Source organism: Taudactylus pleione, unplaced genomic scaffold, assembly GCF_031769625.1.
Source record: "Taudactylus pleione unplaced genomic scaffold, aTauple2 ptg000969l, whole genome shotgun sequence".
In the NCBI taxonomy this organism is placed as follows: Eukaryota; Metazoa; Chordata; class Amphibia; order Anura; family Myobatrachidae; genus Taudactylus; species Taudactylus pleione.
Window position 1 is genome coordinate 121,557 of NW_028285370.1, and position 21,650 is coordinate 143,206.

A 21,650-nucleotide genomic window follows, 5' to 3' on the forward strand; every position below is an offset into this window, starting at 1 on the left:
GATTAGACCGCACGGTTGGGTAGACCGTGATTGTGCGGGGGGCGTGTGGAGTCAAATCACTGGAAAGGGTAAGCATTATTGGAACAATTACATGCTACCAGGGGAATGTAACTTGAAAAAGGGAAGGAGTGCATACACGTAGCTCGTTGAAATTGTGTACAAGCGAGCGGTGAAGCTTGGTTGAATTTGCCGCAAGCAGGGTAGATTGCAATAGGCAGGTATGTTGCTCCTCGTTGTGCAAGCTGACCGAAATGGCTAGCAGGTCGGCAGGCATAACGGGAAGGAGTGCGTACACGTAGCTTGTGAAAGCGTGTACCGGTTGACATTTTCTTAACAAGGTTTCAGCGTTTTCCCAGATGGGTGCCAGACAAATCGCTAGTCATGGTCGACGAGAGGCTGCTCATGGAAGGACTGACAGGGTTGGCAAGGCATATAATATATACTAAGTACGGTGCGTATGCAACTGCATACTGTGATGTATGGGTTAAGATGACCGAGGTATGTGTGAAGCCTTTCCCTAAAATCGGCAGTTTTGATTTGGAGGTTATAAATAATTTAAAAGATAGGATATGTGTAGTCAAATCCCTGAAGACACGTGTAAAGTATAACGACTGTTTAAAATTGTGGCAGCACAAGGGAAACATGTGGCTGAATGGTGCGAACGCGACGCAAAACAGCGTTGTGCATGATACGCAAGGGAGCACGTATGCGACCCAGAACAGTGTCGTGTGCATGCCTCATGGGAGCGCGCACATACTGCAAGGTAGCGCTTCCAATAGCAAAGGGAATAGCGCATGCGCACCACCACCACCCTATGCGGTGGGCGAAGATGGTACAGCCGATAATAAAATCTATAAAAATGTAACAAGTAATTTGTACCCTGTCCTCAGTAATCATAAGGAAAATGTGTATGTAGATGATGAACGTGTTTAGTGTCAGCCGTTTCACATGCAATTAATCTGTTAGAGACAGCACTAATACAGGAAAGGGAAGTGACCTCACCAAGTGTAGTAGCAGAAGTGAAAGTGTAGTAGCAGAAGTGATCCCACCTACCGTAAAGGCCGTGGAGATCAGTGAGAACAGTGCGGTAGCAGATTGAACCCCCCAAGTACCAAGGCCAAAGTTCCCACAGTTAACTCTAACAATAGCAAAGTGGTAGGCGTCCATCCTGTCCAGACAATAACTGTTCCCAATGGGAATCCGAACGGAGATGGTGTAGTTCCCATGAGGGAAGTAACTATGCATTGTCCATGGACGAGGGCAGAGTTACAATCCATAATGTCAGATTTCCACGATCCTAGAAAAAAATTAGCTAAGTGTCAAAAGTTTGTTAAGGATTTGGGTAATGCCCACGAGCCAACAAATAAAGATTGGTGAGTGGTATTACGGGCAGGTCTCCCCTCCAATACAGATGTGAAAAAGTTTATCACGGCGTGTGTATTGGATGGAGACAACCCTTTAACTGACGAGGATAATCAAGAAAACATTACACGCATAGTCACACAATTGGCCGTATATTTTCCAGTTGTAGTGAACTGAAGTAAAATCTTCACTATCAGACAAAAGGATAGTGAGTCTGCAGCAAATTATTTCACCCGAGCACTGCAGACAATCACTCAGTATACTAGTATAGAAAACATAAAAGATAACACACACCACAGGGAAGTAGCAGTCACGGTACTTATGGATGGTCTCAGGGATAGTCTGAAGACCAGGGTTCAAATCGCTCAGCCTAACTGGAGAGGAATTACGGTAGATGCTCTCAGGGAATCAGCTACAGAACACGATAAAATCATCCTTAGGAAGAGAGAAACATAAAATGAGAAGCTGATGGCAGTAAGCATTCAAGCTTTAGAGGAAATGTACACTCAGCCACAACACCCGTACCACATTCAGCAACAAAACACATATCAACATACCTTGCCACAAAACCCATACCATACACAGCCACAAACTCTTCACGCACCCCAAACCACACAGCCACAAAACCCATTTCAATCATGGAGGTGTTTTAATTGCAACCAATTAGGACACGTAAGTAGGTTCTGTAAAGTAAAGAAAAGGGGACAACCCCATAATTCAGGGAAATTCCAGCAATCACCTGCCCACGTTGTGGCAATGAATGCTCTGTTAGAGAATGACAGTCAGCGCTAGGGGTTAGGTCATACCTGTAGTCTACAGCCAGTCAGGTTAACAGAGTACTAGGGAAGAACCTACAATGTCAGTAGATATAGTTGGTACTAAACACTCTTTTCTTGTAGACACAGGGGCGACCAGATCAGTGTTAAATTCCCCATCAAATTTACAGGTGACCAACAAGACAGTACCAGCAATGGGAGTAACGGGTAAAGTGCAGCATTATCCTTTAACCAAATCTGCAGAGGTTACTATTGGGCCGCTGCATAGCAAGCATTCTTTTCTCCTGGCAGCGGCGGCTCCTACTAACCTGCTGGGAAGGGATTTGTTATGTAAAATGGGATGTGTCATTTACTGTACCCCTGATGGTATATTCTTAGATATCCCAGAGAGAGTTGAGCATGAAGTAAGGGATATACTGGACACTCCACAAAAGGTTAATACTTCACTCTACCATTTTAGAACAAAGTCCATCTCAGGTAAAAGAGATGTTATCTCAAATACCGGGTTCCCTTTGGACTAAAGATGGACAGGACACTGGATTAATGACAACTGTAGCTCCTGTAATGGTTAGTTTAAGAGGTGGAAGACAGGCTCCTAAAATCCCTCAGTACCCTTTAAAGCCATAGGTGGAGTTAGGGGTGTATCCTATAATTGAGAGATTGCTTCAACAGGGGATTTTAGTCCGTACAGCAAGTGTAGCCAACAGTCCCTTCTTTCCAGTGAAGAAGGTTGGGGGGAGGGGTTATAGGTTAGTACAGGACCTTAAGGGTGTAAATAAAGTAGTCGAGAGCCAATTCCCTGTAGTACCCAATCCAGCTGTCGTCCACATGCAGATTCCACCATCTGCAACCCATTTTACTGTCATTGACCTATGTTCTGCTTTCTTCTCTGTCCCTCTTCACCCTGATTGTCAGTATAACTGCATTCACCTATAGGGGGGTACAATATACATAGACACGATTGCCCCAGGGTTTCATAGATAGCCCCAGTATTTTCTCTCAAGCCTTACACGACTGTTTGCAATCTTTTCAACCAAGCAATGGATCTGTTCTAATCCAATACGTAGACGATTTATTGTTGTGCTCTGATTCGTTTATGTCATGTTTAAATGATACTAAACCACTGTTGTTTCATCTCTCACAGACAGGACACAAGGTTGCTAAGGACAAATTACAGCCATGCCAGACTAAGGTTAAATACTTTGGACACTGTCTAACCCAGGGCTTACAACATTTGACAACCGACAGAATACAGGCCATACAGACCATGACACTGCCGCAGAACCAACAGCAAATCCGTACCTTCTTGGGCATGTGTGGATACTGCAGATCATGGATCCAGGTTTTTCTATTTTGGCCTTACCTTTGCAGGAATTGGTGTCATCCTCAAAACCTGACCATGTCACACACACTGAGGAAACAGAGCAGGCTTTCCTTAACCTTAAGGACAGTCTGACAAGAGCACCTGCATTGGGAATTCCTGATTACAAAAACCCTTTTGATTTATATTGTACGGAGGCTGATGGTTGTGCAGCAGGTGTCCTCACACAAAACAATGGTGATGCTAGTAGACCTGTAGCATATTACAGTGCACAATTGGACACTGTAGCAAGATCACTCCCAACGTGTTTAAGAAGTGTAGCAGCAACTGCTCTTTTGGTCAGTAAGAGTGAAGATGTAGTATTAGGCCATGATATGATTGTTTATACACCCCATGCTGTGTCTGCTTTGCTGAATCCTGCCCAAACCACACGTTTCCTCAGCTAGGTTCACAAAATGGGAACTAGCTCTAATTGCACCTGCAAATATCACCATTAAACGGTGCAGTATGTTAAACCCAGCAACGTATTTACCATATGTGCCTCAGGATGCACAAGGGTGGAAAGAGGTGAGTCAATAGTGGAAGGTGAGTTTTGTAGGTATACTGATTCAAATATTCCATACAATCATGTGCATCAGACCTTTACTGCAAGACCTGTCATATAAGTGATACACCATTAGAAAATGTAGATGTGACATTTTACACGGATGGGAGTTGTCATAGACAAACTGACACAGGAGAATTATGCACAGGTTATGATGTTGTAGATGACGAGGATGTTGTAGAAGCTGAACCACTTGGTCCACCTCATTCAGCACAGGTGGCTGAACTGGTGGCATTAAGGAGAGCGTGTGAACTAGCAGAAGGTAAGTCAGCTAATATCTACACTGCCTCTAGGTATGCCTTTGAGGAAGTCCACGATTTTGGTGCTCTTTGGCATCTTCAAAATTTTATGACAGCAGCAGGTATACCAGTTGCACACTCACACCACATAAAAGGACTCTTGACAGCAATCCAACTACCAAAGGCAGTAGCTGTCATCAAATGTACAGCCCATACATGTGAAGACCCGGTGTCACTGGGCAATAACAAAGCAGATTAAGCTGCCAAATGGGCAGCAGGGTTAAGAGTTAACATACCAGTTAATCAAATAATGGTTTTTCAGGCAATTGATACGCAGAAATTAATTTAGATGCAAAATTTGTGTTCCATTCAGGAAAAGGCAGTCCGGAGATCAAAGGGATGTGGGCAAGAGTCCTCTGGACTCTGGAGAGATGGACAAGGTAAGCCAGTGGCACCCAAGGCATACTACCCAAGCTTGGCTGAGGCAGCGCATGGTCTGACTCACCTAGGCAAACAATGTATGTGCAAGTTGGTCAGAGCATATTGGTGTGCACCAGGCTTTTCTTCTAAGCTGAAAAAAGGGCAATGTCCTGCCTGGCCTGCTTGAGGAAGAATGTCGGGAAGACAATACCGACTGAGCCATCCCACATCCCTCCGACAGATGGAACTTTTCAAGTAATACAAATTGATTTCATCCAATTACCACCCTGCAGGAATCTCAAGTATGTATTAGTTTGCACAGATGTGTTTTCTAATTGGGTTGAGGCATATCCAGCTGCCACTAATACTGCTGCGTTTACTGCTAAAAAGATTGTTCAGGAATTTGTATGCAGGTACGGTATCCCTAGAATCATAGAAAGTGATAGGGGTACTCATTTCACTGGTGATGTCTTCCAGAACATGTGTAAGTTGATGGGTATTAATAGTAGACTTCACACCCTCTATCGACCACAAGCCAGCGCCCAGGTGGATAGGGTAAACGGTACTATTAAGAATAAACGGAGTAAGATCATGGCGGAAACTGGACTAGGATGGCCAGAAGCCTTACCGCTAGTCATTCATAGCATCAGGACCACTCCTAGACCCCCTCTTAATTTGTCCCCCTTTGAGATACTGTTTGGGAGACAACCTCATCTGATTGTTACTCTTCAAATCTTCCTGTGGACTTACAATGAGGTTACTGTGAAGTATCTTATAACAATGAGTAAACAGTTGAAACAGCAGCAACAGAAATTGAAATTGTTGTCACCTGATATGCCAGAAACAAACTGTCATGATGTTTCTGACAAGTATGACATCCTTGAAAGTGGCAGAGAGAGATACCTGGGTCCATTCCACTCACTGCAGGAAGGTCAACTATCCGGTGGAGATACAAGGCAGAGTCGAGGCAGATAACGCAGACCTGTCAATTGCGAGCTTGTTCCGGGACAGTTAAAGACTGCAGTGAGATACATGAGCTAGGGAAATTTACAGCCCACTATTCCAGCAATGGAGTGGCGGGCTGGGGTTGCATTCCTATTTTCTTCCAGAGTTCTCATCATCCTTGTTTGGTTCGGGATGTCTTGTTTCTGTAACGGTGGACAGATGATGGAGGGAGAGGTCGATGGTGATACAAATGGAGTGGAGTCAGGAGAAGTAGCAATACATTCACCAGGGCGGTATCTGACCAAACTCAGTACAGTAATTGCTAAGAGATCTGTTATCTCAGAAACTCGGAGTCAGTGTGAAGGTCTATTGTCTGAGGAATACTGTATGTGTGCAAACTAATTGATGAAAAGTGCATCCAGCGGTGCCAGTCCAAGAGTAACCTGTATTTGGGCGAGCATCCTTTAGAGGATTACCATTCCTTAGTGGGTAAGGTCTTAAACCAGACTGAGTGTTGGGTTTGCACTCATGTGCCTCAGGGACAACATAATGTAGGTTTAGTACCACTCCCGTTAAAGGTCTCTGAGGTTCTTGGATTACTTAAGGGGAAAACGCTGGACGGGAAATTCATTAAGTCCAAGCCTCCAAATCTTAAGCTCCATCAGTACCAGGTGGATAGATCCCTGTTATGTTTAAACATCACCAATTCCAATAAACCAGGAAATTGGGAGGTGTCCGGGAACAATCAGACAATGACCTTTTCACACAGAGCTGATAATGAACCAGTAGATGGTGGACTTATACGTAACATTACCAGTGGAAGATACTTCAGGTATAAGTATACACTTAGTTCTACCAAGGTAATGGTTGGCAGAGTACCAGAAGGGTACTGTGCAGTTATTGTACAACCTAAAACGTGTATCAGTCAAATGGGAAAATCTGGAGTAGGATTATTTGTTAGAGAATTGTGCCCGATGATAATGATGCATTCTATCCCTTATGTACTCCCAGACGATGTGTATTTTATATGTGGAAGGAAAGCGTACAAGTGGCTCATTCCGAGTTCTAAAGGTTTATGTTATCTGGGAAGGGTACTCCCAGAGGTTATGACCCTTACACATGGTGAAATGCTTGGTATTCATAAAAACACACCATCACCATATCTTCACACACAGTATGAACACAGAGACAAAATAAATATGATATCTGGTGATGTACATACAGCCCCACAGTTGATTAGCGAAACAACTGGCTTCCAAATTTTAGTAGCATTAGATCCCACCAGGATCGCTCGGGGTACTTTAAATTTTAGATACATCCAAGAACTTGCTAAATTAATAGATATCACAGAGATGTATGATGACACGTTCAGGTACACTGGTAAGGAGCTACAGGCCTATAAGAAAGAACTTGTGCAACATAGAATAGTATTAAATTATTTAACAGCTGTTACTGGTGGATACTGTGTGACTCTGGCCACCCAAATTGGTGTCAAGTGTTGCACTTACATCACAAATAATACTGGTGATCCCAAGGAGGTTATAGACCGGAAGATGGATGAGATTCTACATCTGAAATGGGAATTTCGAAAGAACCATAATGCTTGAGGTAGAGGAAAAGGTAGAAGAGTGGTTCTCGTGGTTGAACCCTGTAAAATGGTTCTCCGGTCTAGGAGAGTGGGTCCAGGAAATGGTTGCTAGTGTAGGTAAGCTCCTGATCCTCATATTGGTTGTCATCTTAGTAATAGGCTTATGTGTCAGATGTGTTCCTGCTGTGTTGAAGTGTGGAAAGTTTACTAAGGTAAATAAAGAACTGCATTATAATCCTGAACTAGAATGTACCATCAGATGATGTATAGATTTAGTCATGCATGAAATGTATTATTAAATGTTATTTTAAACATCCTAAATAATGTAAGTCCCCATCCCCTTCAAGACCTCCTTAATAGGTTAGGTGCATCCCCACATCTTTCCCATGATCTTCCGAGATCTGCGGCGTGCATATAACGGTAGTTTTATGTCCCTCCCAGGAGCGCATTATTGGATGGTTTAATGACCACATTGTGCCATCCCATAATATAACATTAGATAATATTTCATAGTGTATGACTGAATAAACTAAGACCAGAGTGCGATAGGATTTTTGGTTGCTATCAAAGGGTGGACTGTCAAAGCCGGATGATTGGCTGAGACCAAATCTTAAATATCGGGCGACGCCATTTTGTGTCGCCCCTGATGATGCCATCTTGTGTTGTGATTATTAGCGTCGTGCGTCTGCGTTGCTACCGCATATTGTTGAAAGTCCTACCATAAGCCATACGCACATTAAATAAAACATATAAAATATACAAGACGCACAACGCACAGTTGCGCTGTTATCAAAGCACGCTACACATAAATGCACCACGCATATTAGCGACTTTACGCAATATTCTCACACTTACACATACCAAAACTTATAAAAAGGTTCCTCCGCATTAAAAGCTTAATATTAGAGGTTTTATTAGCGAATACTTACGTTGTGAAATGTAATGTATACGATATTTAAGGTACATAAGCTAGTAGACATATCATGTTTGGTACCATTCTAAATCACTGTTTATTTGCAGATTTCCGGTTCGACCTGCAAGGAAATCGCATCATGCGTTCGCAAGATATGAACCCCCAGTGATGCTATACGAACTGTCCAATGACCTGCTTCGTACCAGAATGTTAAGGAGCAAGACCCAATGGAAACCTGTTAACTGGTTTCTTTGTTCTGTTAGGTATATATAGCTTGCATACTGGTTATAGTATACAGCCATTCTTCTTGGATGACCACAGGCTTCTGAAGTGACGACTGTTTACTGGGACCAGTGTGCATGCTTACACAAATTGTATAAGGGTCACTACTATTGCGTGGCATAAAGTGTATAAGAGGTACTATGGTGTGGTACACTACACTGATGAAAAAGGGGCACAACTTAACACGCCCCCTTTTAAATGGTCTCGCCCCTTTTGCCAGTGCGCACGGTTTCCCATATCCCCACTTAAAAATTTCTACTTCAACCACTGATCTGTACTTACATTTCTTGTCAGTTTTATCCTCTTGGATGTCGCCACAGAACCCTTTTCATACCTATAAATAAAAGATAACAATAATTTTAATAATAAAAATGCATGCGACATGTCATTCTCCCTATGTTCCAGGTGGCTGAACAGCTCATTAATCCTTTTGGAGAAGATGATCATGATTTTGAAACCAACAGATTGATTGATAGGAATCTACAAGTAAGAACATTAATGAATTGCAAAAAGTGAGAGGACATCGGGACTGTCTGTATTACACGTGTCCTGAGAGTGAGGGGCATTAGTACTGTCTATTATGCATTCGCATGGCCGGCGGTTCAAATCTCGGCATCGGCAGCCCAACAGAGGAGGAAATTCCGATCGTCCTAAAGGTAAATATAAACTAATCTAATTCTACCCCCTAACCCTCCTTTAGGGTGCCTAACCCTAACCTCCCCCCTGTGCCTAACCCTAATCCCCCCTCTGACCCCCCCTTCCCTGCCGTCTAAACCCAAGTCCCCCGGGGGGGTGCCTAACCCTAACTTCCCCCCGGGGGTGCCTAACCCTCCCTCCCCCTAGCCTAACCCTATCCTCGCGGGGAGGGGTGCCTAACCCCAAGTCCCCCCCGGGAGCCCCTAACCTAACCCTCCCCCCCCAGCGGCTGTCCGGACATCGGTCTTCCGGCGTAGGTAAAATGACAGGCGTCTAGATTTAGACACCTGTCATTTAACCCTCGTCAGGATTAAGCAGTCGGGAAGCCGGCTGTCGGCATTGCAACGGCCGGCTTCCTGAACATATACCCTGTATTACATGTGTCCTGAGAGTGAGGAGGCATCGGGATTGCCTGTATTACACGTATCCTTGAGAGCAGCGGCATAAATAGGGCAAGAGGGAAAATTACGACCCCTCCCCAGCTGTGTGTGCACGCCGAAGACATATGCACCAAAAAAGTGGGCAAGGTCACATGCCACTGAAAAGTTGCGGCATGTCAACATCACACGCCACCATTTCCCATCACTCTGGGAACATTACTTTACATTCCATATGCACCTTAACAGGGGCGTCGAGAGGGGGGGGGGAGCGAGTACATATTACCGGGGCCCGGGCTTCCTGAGGGGCCCGGCGCCGCTCCCCCTCCCTCACAGCAGCCCAGCACACAGCGTGTGCTGAGCTGCAGTGGAGACTGCTCGTGGCTGCTAAGCAGCAGCCACAGCAGTCTCCTATGCCTGTGGGGGGGAGCGATCACACTGATCGCACACCCCCTGGCTTTGAGCAGGGCTGAGGGGGCCCAGAGCGCCACCCCTCCCCAGCGCGCTGCGCGGCGCTGCAAATAGTTGTTTTTTTTTCGGGAAGGGGGCATGGCCACGCCTCCCGCGATTAGGCCATGCCCCCTATTACCCGGGCCCGCCACGGCTCTCAACGGGCCTGCACCTTAATGCCCCCCAGTAGTAGTGTCCCTTATGCAATGCCCCCAGTAGTGCCCTTTATGCAGTGCTCCCAGTAGTGACCCTTATGAAGAGCGGTCAGTGGTGTCCCTTATACAGTGCCCCCAGTAGTAGTGCTCCTTACAGGGCCACCATCAGGGGTCACTGTCGGGACTACTGTCCCAGGCACTCTGTCAAAGAAGGGGGGCCCAGCCCGCTGCTACCACCCACCGCCTCTCTTGTCAGAGCCAGACAGAGGGGCCTCCTGTCCGACGCCTGCCCACCGCAGATGAATGGTCCGCCCCCCCAACCCACCGCTACTACCTCGCCCTGCATGTAAGCGGTACCTGTCCGCATGTCATGTACAATAAAGTTTATTATCTGGCACGCATGATGTCATGTGCCACTAAAGGAGAGAGGAACTGCTGCACAGTACTATACCTAACCATAGAGCAGCAGCCTGGAACAAATGGTAAGAAAATTCATATGCTACCTGGATGACACAGAAGGCCACACCCCCTTCATGATGTCTCTCCCTTCACCCACTGCGGGAGCCAGAAGGTGGAGCTTATGAGGGAGGTCCAGCCCAGAGCGGGCCCTGGGTGCAGCAGCTAATAAGAGTCTGACGCTTATCTGCATTGTGTTTATACAGTGTGCCACCTCATTCAACAATATTGGAGTGGCTGCTCTCAGTGGTAATTTCCATTCCCCTTTAAGCAAATAAATTGCTATAACAATTAGATATACAATAGAGCACCTAGACTAGAATAAATATAATATATATAACTCTCTGTTTTAAACAATATTTTTAATTTAACTAAATCACAATAAAAAAAAATGGACATATATTCCCTCTATTCGGTAAAAGCATATATATGATAAAGTCACAGCAATATCGTACAATAGTAATGGCTTCATACAATGTAACATGCTCTCACAAAAGGAAACAGTTCTGTGCAAAATAGAATCTTAGTGTATCATTTTTCTCATTCCGATATGAGTGGCACTATACAATATGTACCTTCCCAGATCAAATCACAGTCAACAAATATCTTGTGCCCTAGTATGCGGCCACATAAATTAATAAAGTCTCCAAAGTGCCCACTTTGGGTGGTAGAAAGAGTATAAGTCTATGTAGGAGAAGATATACTGTAGCACACAAATATGCTGGTGGTATAATTACTTTGCCCAGCCATTGCTGGTCACACAAACAGCCTGAGATCTCCATGTCCAGTCTTTATGCTGCACTAGTAGTAGACAAACTCCACATCAGACAAAGTTGCACTAGCAGCTAATGATCTCCTACAGCTGACTCTCACACTGCTCCCAGCACCAGCAACTTAATACAGTAGCACCACTCACCGCGTCCTTCCCTGGAACAAAGTGCATAGGCAAACACAGGGGAGAAACCCCCTCCCCAGTCCACACCGTGACCACAATAGAAATTGTAATATAATAGAATGTTACTAGTGCTGCATGTTCTTCTCAGGATCACAAATTAAATAATTAGCACCACCTGTGGATCTTTTAACATGTGTCAGCCAGTAATAAATACACCTGTGCACCAACTAGGAGAACTGGAAATGTGAAAACTGGAAACTCTCTTCTAGACATCCTGTATTTGACACTGAAGTAGCACAGCAGCTCTGTGTCTATACACACTCCACGCTGCACTGTAGGCTCGGCACGAGGCAGAGGCCACCGCTCCTTCCCCAGAGCCGGATAGCAGGGGTGGCGCTCTGTGTAGTAATTATCCGATGCTTAGCTGGTATCTGGAATAGCACTGACGCTGGTATATTTATGTGCTATATCTTCTCCTACATACAGGGGTATTCAATATGGGTGCGATAACATCGTTTTGCGTTAATATCGGAGCTACGACGTCATTATCGCAGGTTTTAGTTTTACACGGTATTCAATATCAAAGACTTTTCGCAGTTTTGAAAAGTCTTTGATAAAAAACGGTGATAACTTTTCACCATTGAATAGGTGTCGAAAAAAAGTGCAGAATTGGGGTTTAGGGGTGCAGGCTTAAAAAAAAAAAGCCTGCACCCCTGGGAATGAAATTGAAAAAAGAACTGTGTCAAAAAAAGTTTTTTAAAAAAATAGGGACACCCCAAAAAATTAATTTAAAAATTGGGGTGAAAAAAAAAATATGGGAAAAAATAGATTAACAATAGGGAAATAGGTTCAGGGCTATTCTGCATGTATGCGGCAGGTGTTTTGAAGAATAGAACTATAGCGGCAGGTGCACAAATGCAGAATTTTTAAAAATTTACTTTAGGGACTTAAAAATATGCTAGTACCCATTTTCATGTACCCCAAATTTGATGGGACCAGTTAAAAAAAACGAAAAAAATAACCTAAGTGCTCTTCTGCATCACTTCTTCAATGTCGGGAAAAAAACACCTGCTGCGGCTATGTAAATCCCCGACTTTCAATTAAAGGCTAAAATGGGGGTACCCATAGTGATCCCCATGTTTTTACAACTTTAGGGGGTCTTACAATTTTTTTAAGGAAAAATTCGTAACTTTACACAAATCCAACTTCGGAGTTTCCAGTTTTCGTTAATATTATATTGAATACGGGGATAAGCAGGAGCGCACCCGATACTTTAACGCAGGTAAAAACTCCGATATGAAACGTTAACTTCGACAGTGAAGTTAACGTTTCATATTGAATACCCCTCATAGACTTATATTCTTTTGACCATTCAAAGCAGGCACTTTGGAGACTTTGGGCCTGATTCACTACCGATTACAACTGCGATTACGCATGCAATTGGCCGATTATTGCCTTCTGAGCATGCAGCGCAGTGTGCGTGCATGATCTTGCCACTGCGGTCTGGATAGCGATTGCAGTGACTACGCAGACCCATCGCAGAGTAATTGGCAGGAAGTGCCATTTGTGGGAGGTGACAGGGGGGTGGTCGGTGAAACGCAGGTGTGCCAGTGCGTCTGTATACCGTTGCAGGGGCGTGCATAAATTATCCACTGCGATGCCTTACGCAGCCTGAGAACTCATAGTGTGTGATGAAGTTAGCAATTACTGAGTAAGGTCAGAGCTTGTGCAAGTGTGCGTGAGGGTGCGATGTTACTCAATGTTACTGATGGTTTCGCAGTCTTGCTAAGGATTACGGATGTGTGTATGGTAAAGTTGGCGTCCTTATGTTGTGCTGCGATGGCATAGCGATCGCAATGGATTAGCATACAATCGCAGTGAGACTGCGTGCGTAATCACTTTTGCAGTCGCAGTTGCGATCCGTAGGGAATCAAGCCCTTTATTAATTTATGTGCCCACACTACTAGGGCACTAGTTATTTATTGACTGTGATTTGATCTGGGAAACTACATATTGTAGAGTGCCACTCATATATTGGAATGAGAAAAAAGATACACATAGGCCCGTTTTCAATTTGAAGCGTTAAGTCCGGATCCGCGTTAAGTTACCGCCGATGACGTCATTATCGCCTGTTTTGGTTTTACCCCGTATTCAATTTGAAGGACTTTCCGCCTAGGCGGAAAGTCAATGCAATGTAATAGGCGGTAAAGTATCGCCTATGAATGGCAGACGGAAAAAAGTGCAGAATTGGGGTTTTGGGGTGCAACGTTTTGGAAACCCCCGTGCAGCCTTCAGACAGTCCCCCAAAGGTAATCTGTGTCAAAAAAATTTAAAACAAAACTTAAGGACACCCCAAAATTGAGTTTGAAAAAGGGGGCGGAAAAAATAAATGTTGGGGTACAAACTTAACTAGCGAACTTGACTCTGGGGGGGTCCCCCAAGTATGCCCCAGGTGTTTTTTTGATTGCAGGTGTTTGCGGCAGGTGGATTTTTCACGATTTTTTCAACTTCACTTTTTCAACTTTAAATATGCTGACCCCCATTTTCAAGTACCCCAAATTTGCTGGGATAGTTATTTTCTGGAAAAAAAGACTCCCAAATACTATTCTGCATCAGGTATAGAAAAACGCTATTTAGCAGCTATTGAGTCCATTTAAAAATACCAAATACCTTCAGCAAACCAAATCGGGGGGTACCATAGTGAACCCACATGTCAAAGCATCATTTGGGGGGTGACAGGCTGATTTCCCCAAAAATGACAGTACTTTCCGCTTGTTACAGTATCGCCAGGTGCCGTTTACGCGTACTTTGAAATTGAATACGGGGTAAAGCGTGCACGAGCGCGATACTTTAGTCAGCGTTAAGTCCAGGCTGCGTTAAGTTAACGTGGCTTGGCCCAAATTGAATACGACTCTAAGGGGTATATATAAGGGGTATATTTACTAAAGAGAGTTTTTAGAAGTGGAGATGTTGCCCATAGCAACCAACTAGATTCTACTTAACATTTGACTAGCACCTTCTAGAAGACAATAGCTAGAAGCTGATTGGTTGCTATGGGCAACATCTCCACTTCTAAAAACTCTCACTTTAGTAAATTTACCCCTTAGATCCTATTTGCACAGAACTGTTTCCTTTTGTGAGAGCGTGTTACATTGTATGAAGCCATTACTATTGTGCAATATTGCTGTGACTTTTTCATATACTGTATATACTTTTACCGAATAGAGGGAATATATGTCCCCTTTTTTATTGTGATTTATTTAAATATAAAATATTGTTTAAAACGGAGAGCTGTATATGTTATCTTTATTCTAGTCTAGGCGCTCTATTGTATATCTAATTGACTCTTATTGGCTGATAAAACAAACACGCCGCCGCCGGCGGCGGTGTGTTTGTTTTAGTGTGTAGGTTCGTGGACCGCACTGACTTGGACGGCAGACTTTTATCCATTTACCACACGCACGCACTCACAGAGCACCCAGAGGAAACCCACACAAACACAGGGATAACATACAAGCTCCACTGTGTGGAGTTTGGTAGGACTCAAACCCAAGACCTCTGTGTTGTGAGGCAGTAATGCTAACCACTACACCAACCGTGTTTCCCAACCTAGTATAAACTTATATCTACAATTACCCAAGCTAGAGTTGTTTTAAGCATTGATTTTTATGTGGTACCCCCAAGTTTGTTCTCAAATAGGGGTCTTCCAATATTTTTTTTATGTATGTACACATATATATACTGTAGCCCCATTCCATATAATAGGCAGGTATAGTGAACTTTGACTGACCTTGCTCTCCCTGAACCCCACTGAGCATGTGCAGACAGGGAGGTAGAAAGTGCCCCTTGGTCAGCGACCCATTTTAGGAGGGAAAATCCTGCCCCATTGTTTGGTAGCCTGGGTGTCCAGGCAGAGATCCCTGTAGGCGGCCTGTTGCTGAGTCCCCTCTGTCCACTCATAGATGCCGGACAGACGGAGGAGAGTGAGGGAAAGTTTATATAAGACCCTCCTCAGGGCTGTCAGTGCTGAGTCTGGAAAGAATGATTGTCTGTGAGGAGTGAGGGGAGAATTTCTGGAAAAGGAGTCAGGGAGGATTTGTCTGGGAGAGAAGAGCTGCCTGGGAAGGAGGTCTCATCGCTCCATTGTTGCGGTTGAAGCCCTAGCTGAGGAAAAGGTCCCGCCAGTGACGAAAACCCTGCTGGCACCCGCACGGGCAGAAGAAAAGACAGCCCCAGAGGACCCCTCCTGCTGCTGTGTGTGTTTGCTGGGCAGAGCCCCTGTGGAAAGGGATTTTGCACCTGTTGCTCCTTGTAAAATACCTGCCGGAGGTCTGCAGCTGGGAGCTCTGGTGCGGTGCTGGGCATCCCAGAGTTGCCCTGGACATCGGAGGAGGCTGAATAGCCACTGCCAGGGGTGAGATCATACCAGAACCTCCCTATACTCTGTCCCTCCACAGCTCCTATCTTCCCTCCATTAAGGCCCTGCCCCTCTGTACACCTATCCTATCTGGGTCCCCTGGGTCTATTGCATTATCCTTTACCTTGTGGCTAACCATGATTAGACTGGGAGACTAGGTTTTGTGTAAAAGCTGGGACCAGTTAGTCTCCCACACAACTGGGTATAGAAAGGGGTCATAGTGTTTTAAATTAGGTAAAGTGTGTGTGTGTAATGTTGAAATAGGGGGGAAGTAACAGATAGGTCACCTTTCATGCTGATGTAATTTATATTACTTGTGCTGTCATCTCATTAGCAAAAGGTGCATGCTTACTGTGAATCTGTTGCTTTGGCAATTCTCGTGATGTAATGTTCATTACTTGTTTATTTAGCCCTGTGTAACCCCGGCTGGCAATTCTGTTAGTAAAAGTTGCTTTATTGTGCTTGGGCCATTTACTCTGCGTGAACTGTTAGCCTTTACAGTCGGAGAACTGCAAGTACCAGCCTAACTTGAAGTTGCATTACTGTGCTTGGGCCATTTACTCTACGTGAACTGTTAGCCGTTACAGTCGGAGAACTACAAGTACCAGCCTAACTTGAAGTTGCATTATTGTGCTTGGGCCATTTACTCTGCGTGAACTGTTAGCCATTACAGCTGGAGAACTACAAGTACCAGCCTAACTTGAAGTTGCATTATTGTGCTTGGGCCATTTACTCTGCGTGAACTGTTAGCCGTTACAGCTGGAGAACTACAAATACCAGCCTAACTTGAAGTTGCATTATTGTGCTTGGGCCATTTACTCTGCGTGAACTGTTAGCCGTTACAGCTGGAGAACTACAAATACCAGCCTAACTTGAAGTTGCATTATTGTGCTTGGGCCATTTACTCTGCATGAACTGTTGGCCGTTACAGTGGAAGAACTAACAGTACCATCCTAACTTGCATGTGCTTTATTGTGATTGGGCCACTTACTCTGCATAGACTGTTAGCCATTACAGCTGGAGAACTACAAGTACAAGCTTGGCCTGCATGTGTATTTTTACCACGTTATTCCTCAGCAAAAAGGGAGCGTTAACACAGACTGTGGGCCTGATTCAGACCCACTCGCGAGCGGCTGTCCGCTCGCAAGTGGGTCGATGTTATGGACTGAGAATGCGCACGACGGAGGGAGCTCCGTCGTGCGCATGCGCCAGACGCGACGAGCGAAGGAAAGTCCTTCGCTCGTTGTGTCCGATCAAAGGGGGCGTGCTGTCAATGTTGATTGACAGCACGCCCCCTTTGGTGGGCGTGCCGGGGGCGTGCCTCCCTGACGGGGGCGTTCCCACGGGAACGCCTCCCGTCAGAAGCCGGCCCACTGACATCACTAGTGATGTCAGTGGGAGTGATTTTGGCTCTGATAGAGCCAAAATCACTCCGGAGCTTGCGGTTGAAAACCTCAACCGCAGGCTCCGGCTCGCAAATTCGATGGTCGCGATGGTCTCGACCATCGCGAAACATCACAATGCACGCTCGTATAGCCTGTGGGTGGTGACCCACAGCTATACGAGCGTCCAGGAGGACGCTCCATGAAAATGGAGCCCGGCCCTCATTCAGAGCGTGCGCTCTGCTCAGAGCGTACGGCTCTGAATGAGGGCCTGTATTTTTAAACTATGGGCTGCTGGTGCACTGCTGATATAAGCCTAACCTGCATGTGTTTTTTCCCACGTTTTTGTCAGCAAAAAGGGAGCATTAACACAGACTGTATTTCACAGCTATAGACTGCCGGAGCACCATTGATTCAAGCTAGACCAGCAGGATTCATATTTAGGTCTCTCATTTGTTTTTTTAGTAAAGTTCTGCAGGAATTGTGGTTCTTGTTGGTTTCACATGCTTGCCAGCTGGGGTCACCGGTAGATGACGGGGAGGTAATAAATAAATACCTTGTCATTGAATAGTGTAATTTATTTCATTCCATATGTATATGGTAAATATGTCCTGTCATTTGTTGTTAAATATTAACAAATAATAAAATTGCGTTGCACCTTCCCTCCTGACTGGTCATTGTGTCTGCAAAAGGGGAATTCAGGCTTGCCTCTCTGTCACGGTGTGTCCTATCTGAACACGGGGAAATCGGCCACCGAAGCAATCCGAACACACCTGAACCTGGTGCTAGTGGTGCAGCACTGTACAAACCAGTCAGTACATCACATTTATAAGGTCTTATTTCAATGCAGCAAGACAAATTAATGGAGTATGTGATCCATTTGTAAACCCAAAGTGTGCTAAAACCAGTATATCCTAAATACATGCCCTGTTCATTTTTCCAGAGCAATGGAGTTGCGAAACCACACAAACTTAATTTAGGCCTTAACGTCTATATAATAATCCATCATGGTCTCTCCTGTCTCCATCATGCACCAATGGCTACCACTGCTGCGACAGATGGATGGGACAAGGCCGGGGGTGAGCAGGGAAGAATGAATGACAGATTTAGGGGGGAGGCCACGCTACCTACCCAACAGGTCAAAAATACTGGTCTAATTATAATGTGGTACATTCCAAAGGACTGGCAAACCAATCTGCTCTTCTGTCACAGCATCCAGAAAACCTGTACTGTTCACAGAGGGCAGGTTTGTTTTCATCCTTTTCTCTCTTCCAATAGGTATCTCTGTTGTCTGTGGATGACATGTACCAAAATCTGCCCCCTATGGTAAAGGACGAATACTGGGACGAGCAGAGTGCACTACCTCCCTATACCATGGCCACAGCAGCCGAAACCCTGAGACCTTCCTTCATGGGCTCCACCTTCGACATGCGGTACGGACGTAATAGCTCACTCTAGGCCTGATTCAGTAAGGGACGCAAGTGAGAGAACACACGGACTCGGCCGCTTATTTCATTCTGCGCATGTGTATAAGACGCAGTGCGCGTACCATTAACTGCTGCGGGTTAGAGGACGCAGGCATACGCAGTGTACATGGAGACCCTGCCAATGTTGATTGACAGGAAGTGCTGTTTGTGGGTGGTGATGGGGGGGTTTGAGCGAACGCAGGCATGTCTGTGTGTCCATAATTAAGGCAGTGCGCCAACGTACGCAGTGAGAAGACTCCGTGTACACAGGAAGCGGCCATGATTTTGCGCGAGGTCAGAGCAACCTCTATTGTATGTATGGGTACGATGGTTCTCGATGTTTACGCAGTATTGAGAACCACTCAGCCTTGAGTATAGGGAAGTGGGCAGCATTATGTAGTGCTGGGCGTCTGCATTCTATGCTGCGGTTGCAGTGCGTATGCTTTGATTAGCATATTCTATCAGCGGCCGAGTGCGTGCGTTCTCTCACTTGCGTCCCTTACTGAATCAGGCCCTCTGGCTGCTGTGTAAAATGTGGAAACTGCATCTCCTTATTAGGTAGAATGGAGAAGACAACTAGTGAAAGGCATTTAGTACTAGTAAATTGTCCACCAGTGTTATAACAGCAACAAGAGGAGTTAGCGGGGGGAAAAGTGGCCGTACAGCACCCATGCTGGGCTATGGGGCTCATTCAGAGTTGGTGGTTTGCGTACAACTCTGATGTTTGAAGATCTGCGCATACACAGGATCTGTATTGCGCATATGCTGATCTCCTTCTGCTCGCAGCGCACGGATGCCGCTGCCTGATTGACAAGCTGCTGCCGTTTGGGGGAGGCACCAGGGAGCGTCCTAGAAAATGGGAGGGGGGGGGGGTGTCGGCCCCATTTTTTGGGCAAGCTGAAGCCAGTGGATGCATCTTTGTACACCGCTTCAGTTGCTGTCACGCAGTGTGAGACGATTCTTGTCCTCGGACGCAGCAGGGAATCCCAGAGGCTGGCAGGAGGCGTCTATTTACACAAGACGCCTCATTAGCATATTCTGCGTCCAAAGACGCAGCTGGGATGCCAAAAACTTACGACTTTGATTCCGGGCCTATGCTACATGTGGCATAATAGAGAGCGGATATAATGATGAATATGAAGAATACGTCTGTGGTTGAAATTGGAATTTGCTGTATCTGCCAAATATTACACAATTGTCTTATTAAAACCCGAGGAGTCCTTATAGTAATAACACATTGCCTTGGGGATTGATATTTTGGGCCTTTTCCAATAGTGGAAAAGAGACTTTCCACCCCATCGTCCTGAGGCATATGACCCCATAGCGGGACTAGGGTTTTAGTCCCTCTTCAACAAAGCGAGGGGAGTCCCTTTAATCCACAACCCCCGGAACCTTATGGTCCCTTAGGGGGCAGGTGCCTTCAGGCCCACTTCCATCACAAAGCTCTTTTGGGACCACATTTTCCTTGAGGCCCTCTAAATCTTCTCCGTGGGACTGGTCCTCAACCGCCCCCTTGGATGTATCTTACAACTTTGGGAGGAGGTTATAATAAACTTCAGTTGATATGGTATGATGGGGATTGTAGTCTTTCAAGAAGTACCTGTTAAAATCTTGGCTACTAAGTATTAGGGTCAGTTACAGAAACCGTAGCAGATGGGACATGCAAGAGCGGCAGATTAAGGCGGTGGGCACCCTTTACCCTCTAATGTATGGGTGTGGAGAGACACAGCCTGAGAGCGTCCTCTGTAGGCTGAAGACCGATACCACAGGAACAGGGAAATAATAAGAATTGGAAGCTGAGGAAACACAAGCAAGTGAAGGGCAGGCTTCAGTCACAATTAGTGGCAGGGACATTCTTTCATTCTTTGCACGTCGGTACCAGTAACTACATTGTCTCCTTCATACATTACTAATAAAAGCTGCTTTGAATATTTTCAGTCATATAAATATACTGCAAAATGACATTTGTACAAAGACAAAGTTTTCATCCAATGTGTCTCCTTTTATTTCAACATTGATGGGGACTCGGAGCAGAGTCAGCAAGTGTCGGCCACCCCCAATCTCCCCCGAGCTCGCACTCCAATGTTCAGCCGCTTTCTATCCTCCGCTGCTTCGCCTGGGGTAAGCATGAAAAACCTCATGGGCCGGGGGACACGGAACCACCACCTCGTCCACTTCAGAGGGGACGGGTTCCCGTCTCCCAACCCTAATGCCCGTTACAGCGATCTTGATCCAGACGGGCGCATTGATGAGGAGAACACAGAAGATTAGAGTCGGGCCAGTGAGCCACCAACCCCTTAGGCTGGAGGCCTCCGAGAAGCAGAAGAAGATTGAGCAGCCCAAAGTACCCCTTGTTCTTATCACCGTTGATGAACCTTCTGAGGAGAACTTGGATCCGGACCAGACTGAGGCGTAACAGGAGAAGTCTACAGTGGCCATTAACCTTCTAATAGATAAAGGAAACCTGTGGATCTCCTGGAAACAAACTGCTCAGCTACTGTATTGAGTCGTTACCTTATTATCTACTGACACTGGTAAAATTCCCACTACAGGGAGCTATAAGTAGCTCAGTGTTCTCGCCAGCATTGTCCAACTAGAGATTGTGAATGTAGAGTTGCTGGTGGGGTACCTGGGTATGTGGTAACAATCCAACCTGCAATCTGTAGCCATTTGCAGACTGGTGACTCCTTTTCTGGATACATTAGTGCTCATCACGTTGTTGCGCCTACGTGTTTGCTTGTGGCCTTCTTGTTATACTTTCTCTAATAAAGCAAGACTTGTTATAGTTATCATTTCATTACCATTAACCCAGACCATTATATATACCAACCTTATCATTTTTTTTTTTTTTAATCAAGAAATACTTATTACTACTATCATGTTTTTTTCTCTGCCACTGTATGCAA

At 45.4% G+C, this 21,650-nt stretch overlaps 1 protein-coding gene and 1 long non-coding RNA gene across 2 annotated transcripts; one reads left to right on the plus strand and one right to left on the minus strand.

Annotated features, from left to right (window-relative positions):
• Positions 1–1,722: 1,722 nt before the first annotated feature.
• On the minus strand, positions 1,723–11,619 carry LOC148454637 (uncharacterized). The gene is made up of 3 exons (XR_015874571.1): positions 11,501–11,619; positions 8,733–8,784; positions 1,723–1,797 (listed from the first exon to the last, which is right to left on the minus strand). It is a non-coding gene; the product is annotated as an uncharacterized LOC148454637 (long non-coding RNA).
• A 6,961-nt stretch (positions 11,620–18,580) lies between these two features.
• On the plus strand, positions 18,581–21,160 carry LOC148454638 (bestrophin-4-like). Its single transcript, XM_088460635.1, is given in 3 exon segments — positions 18,581–18,711; positions 20,757–21,041; positions 21,043–21,160. Coding segments are annotated over 3 exon segments (534 nt in total).
• Positions 21,161–21,650: the final 490 nt, after the last annotated feature.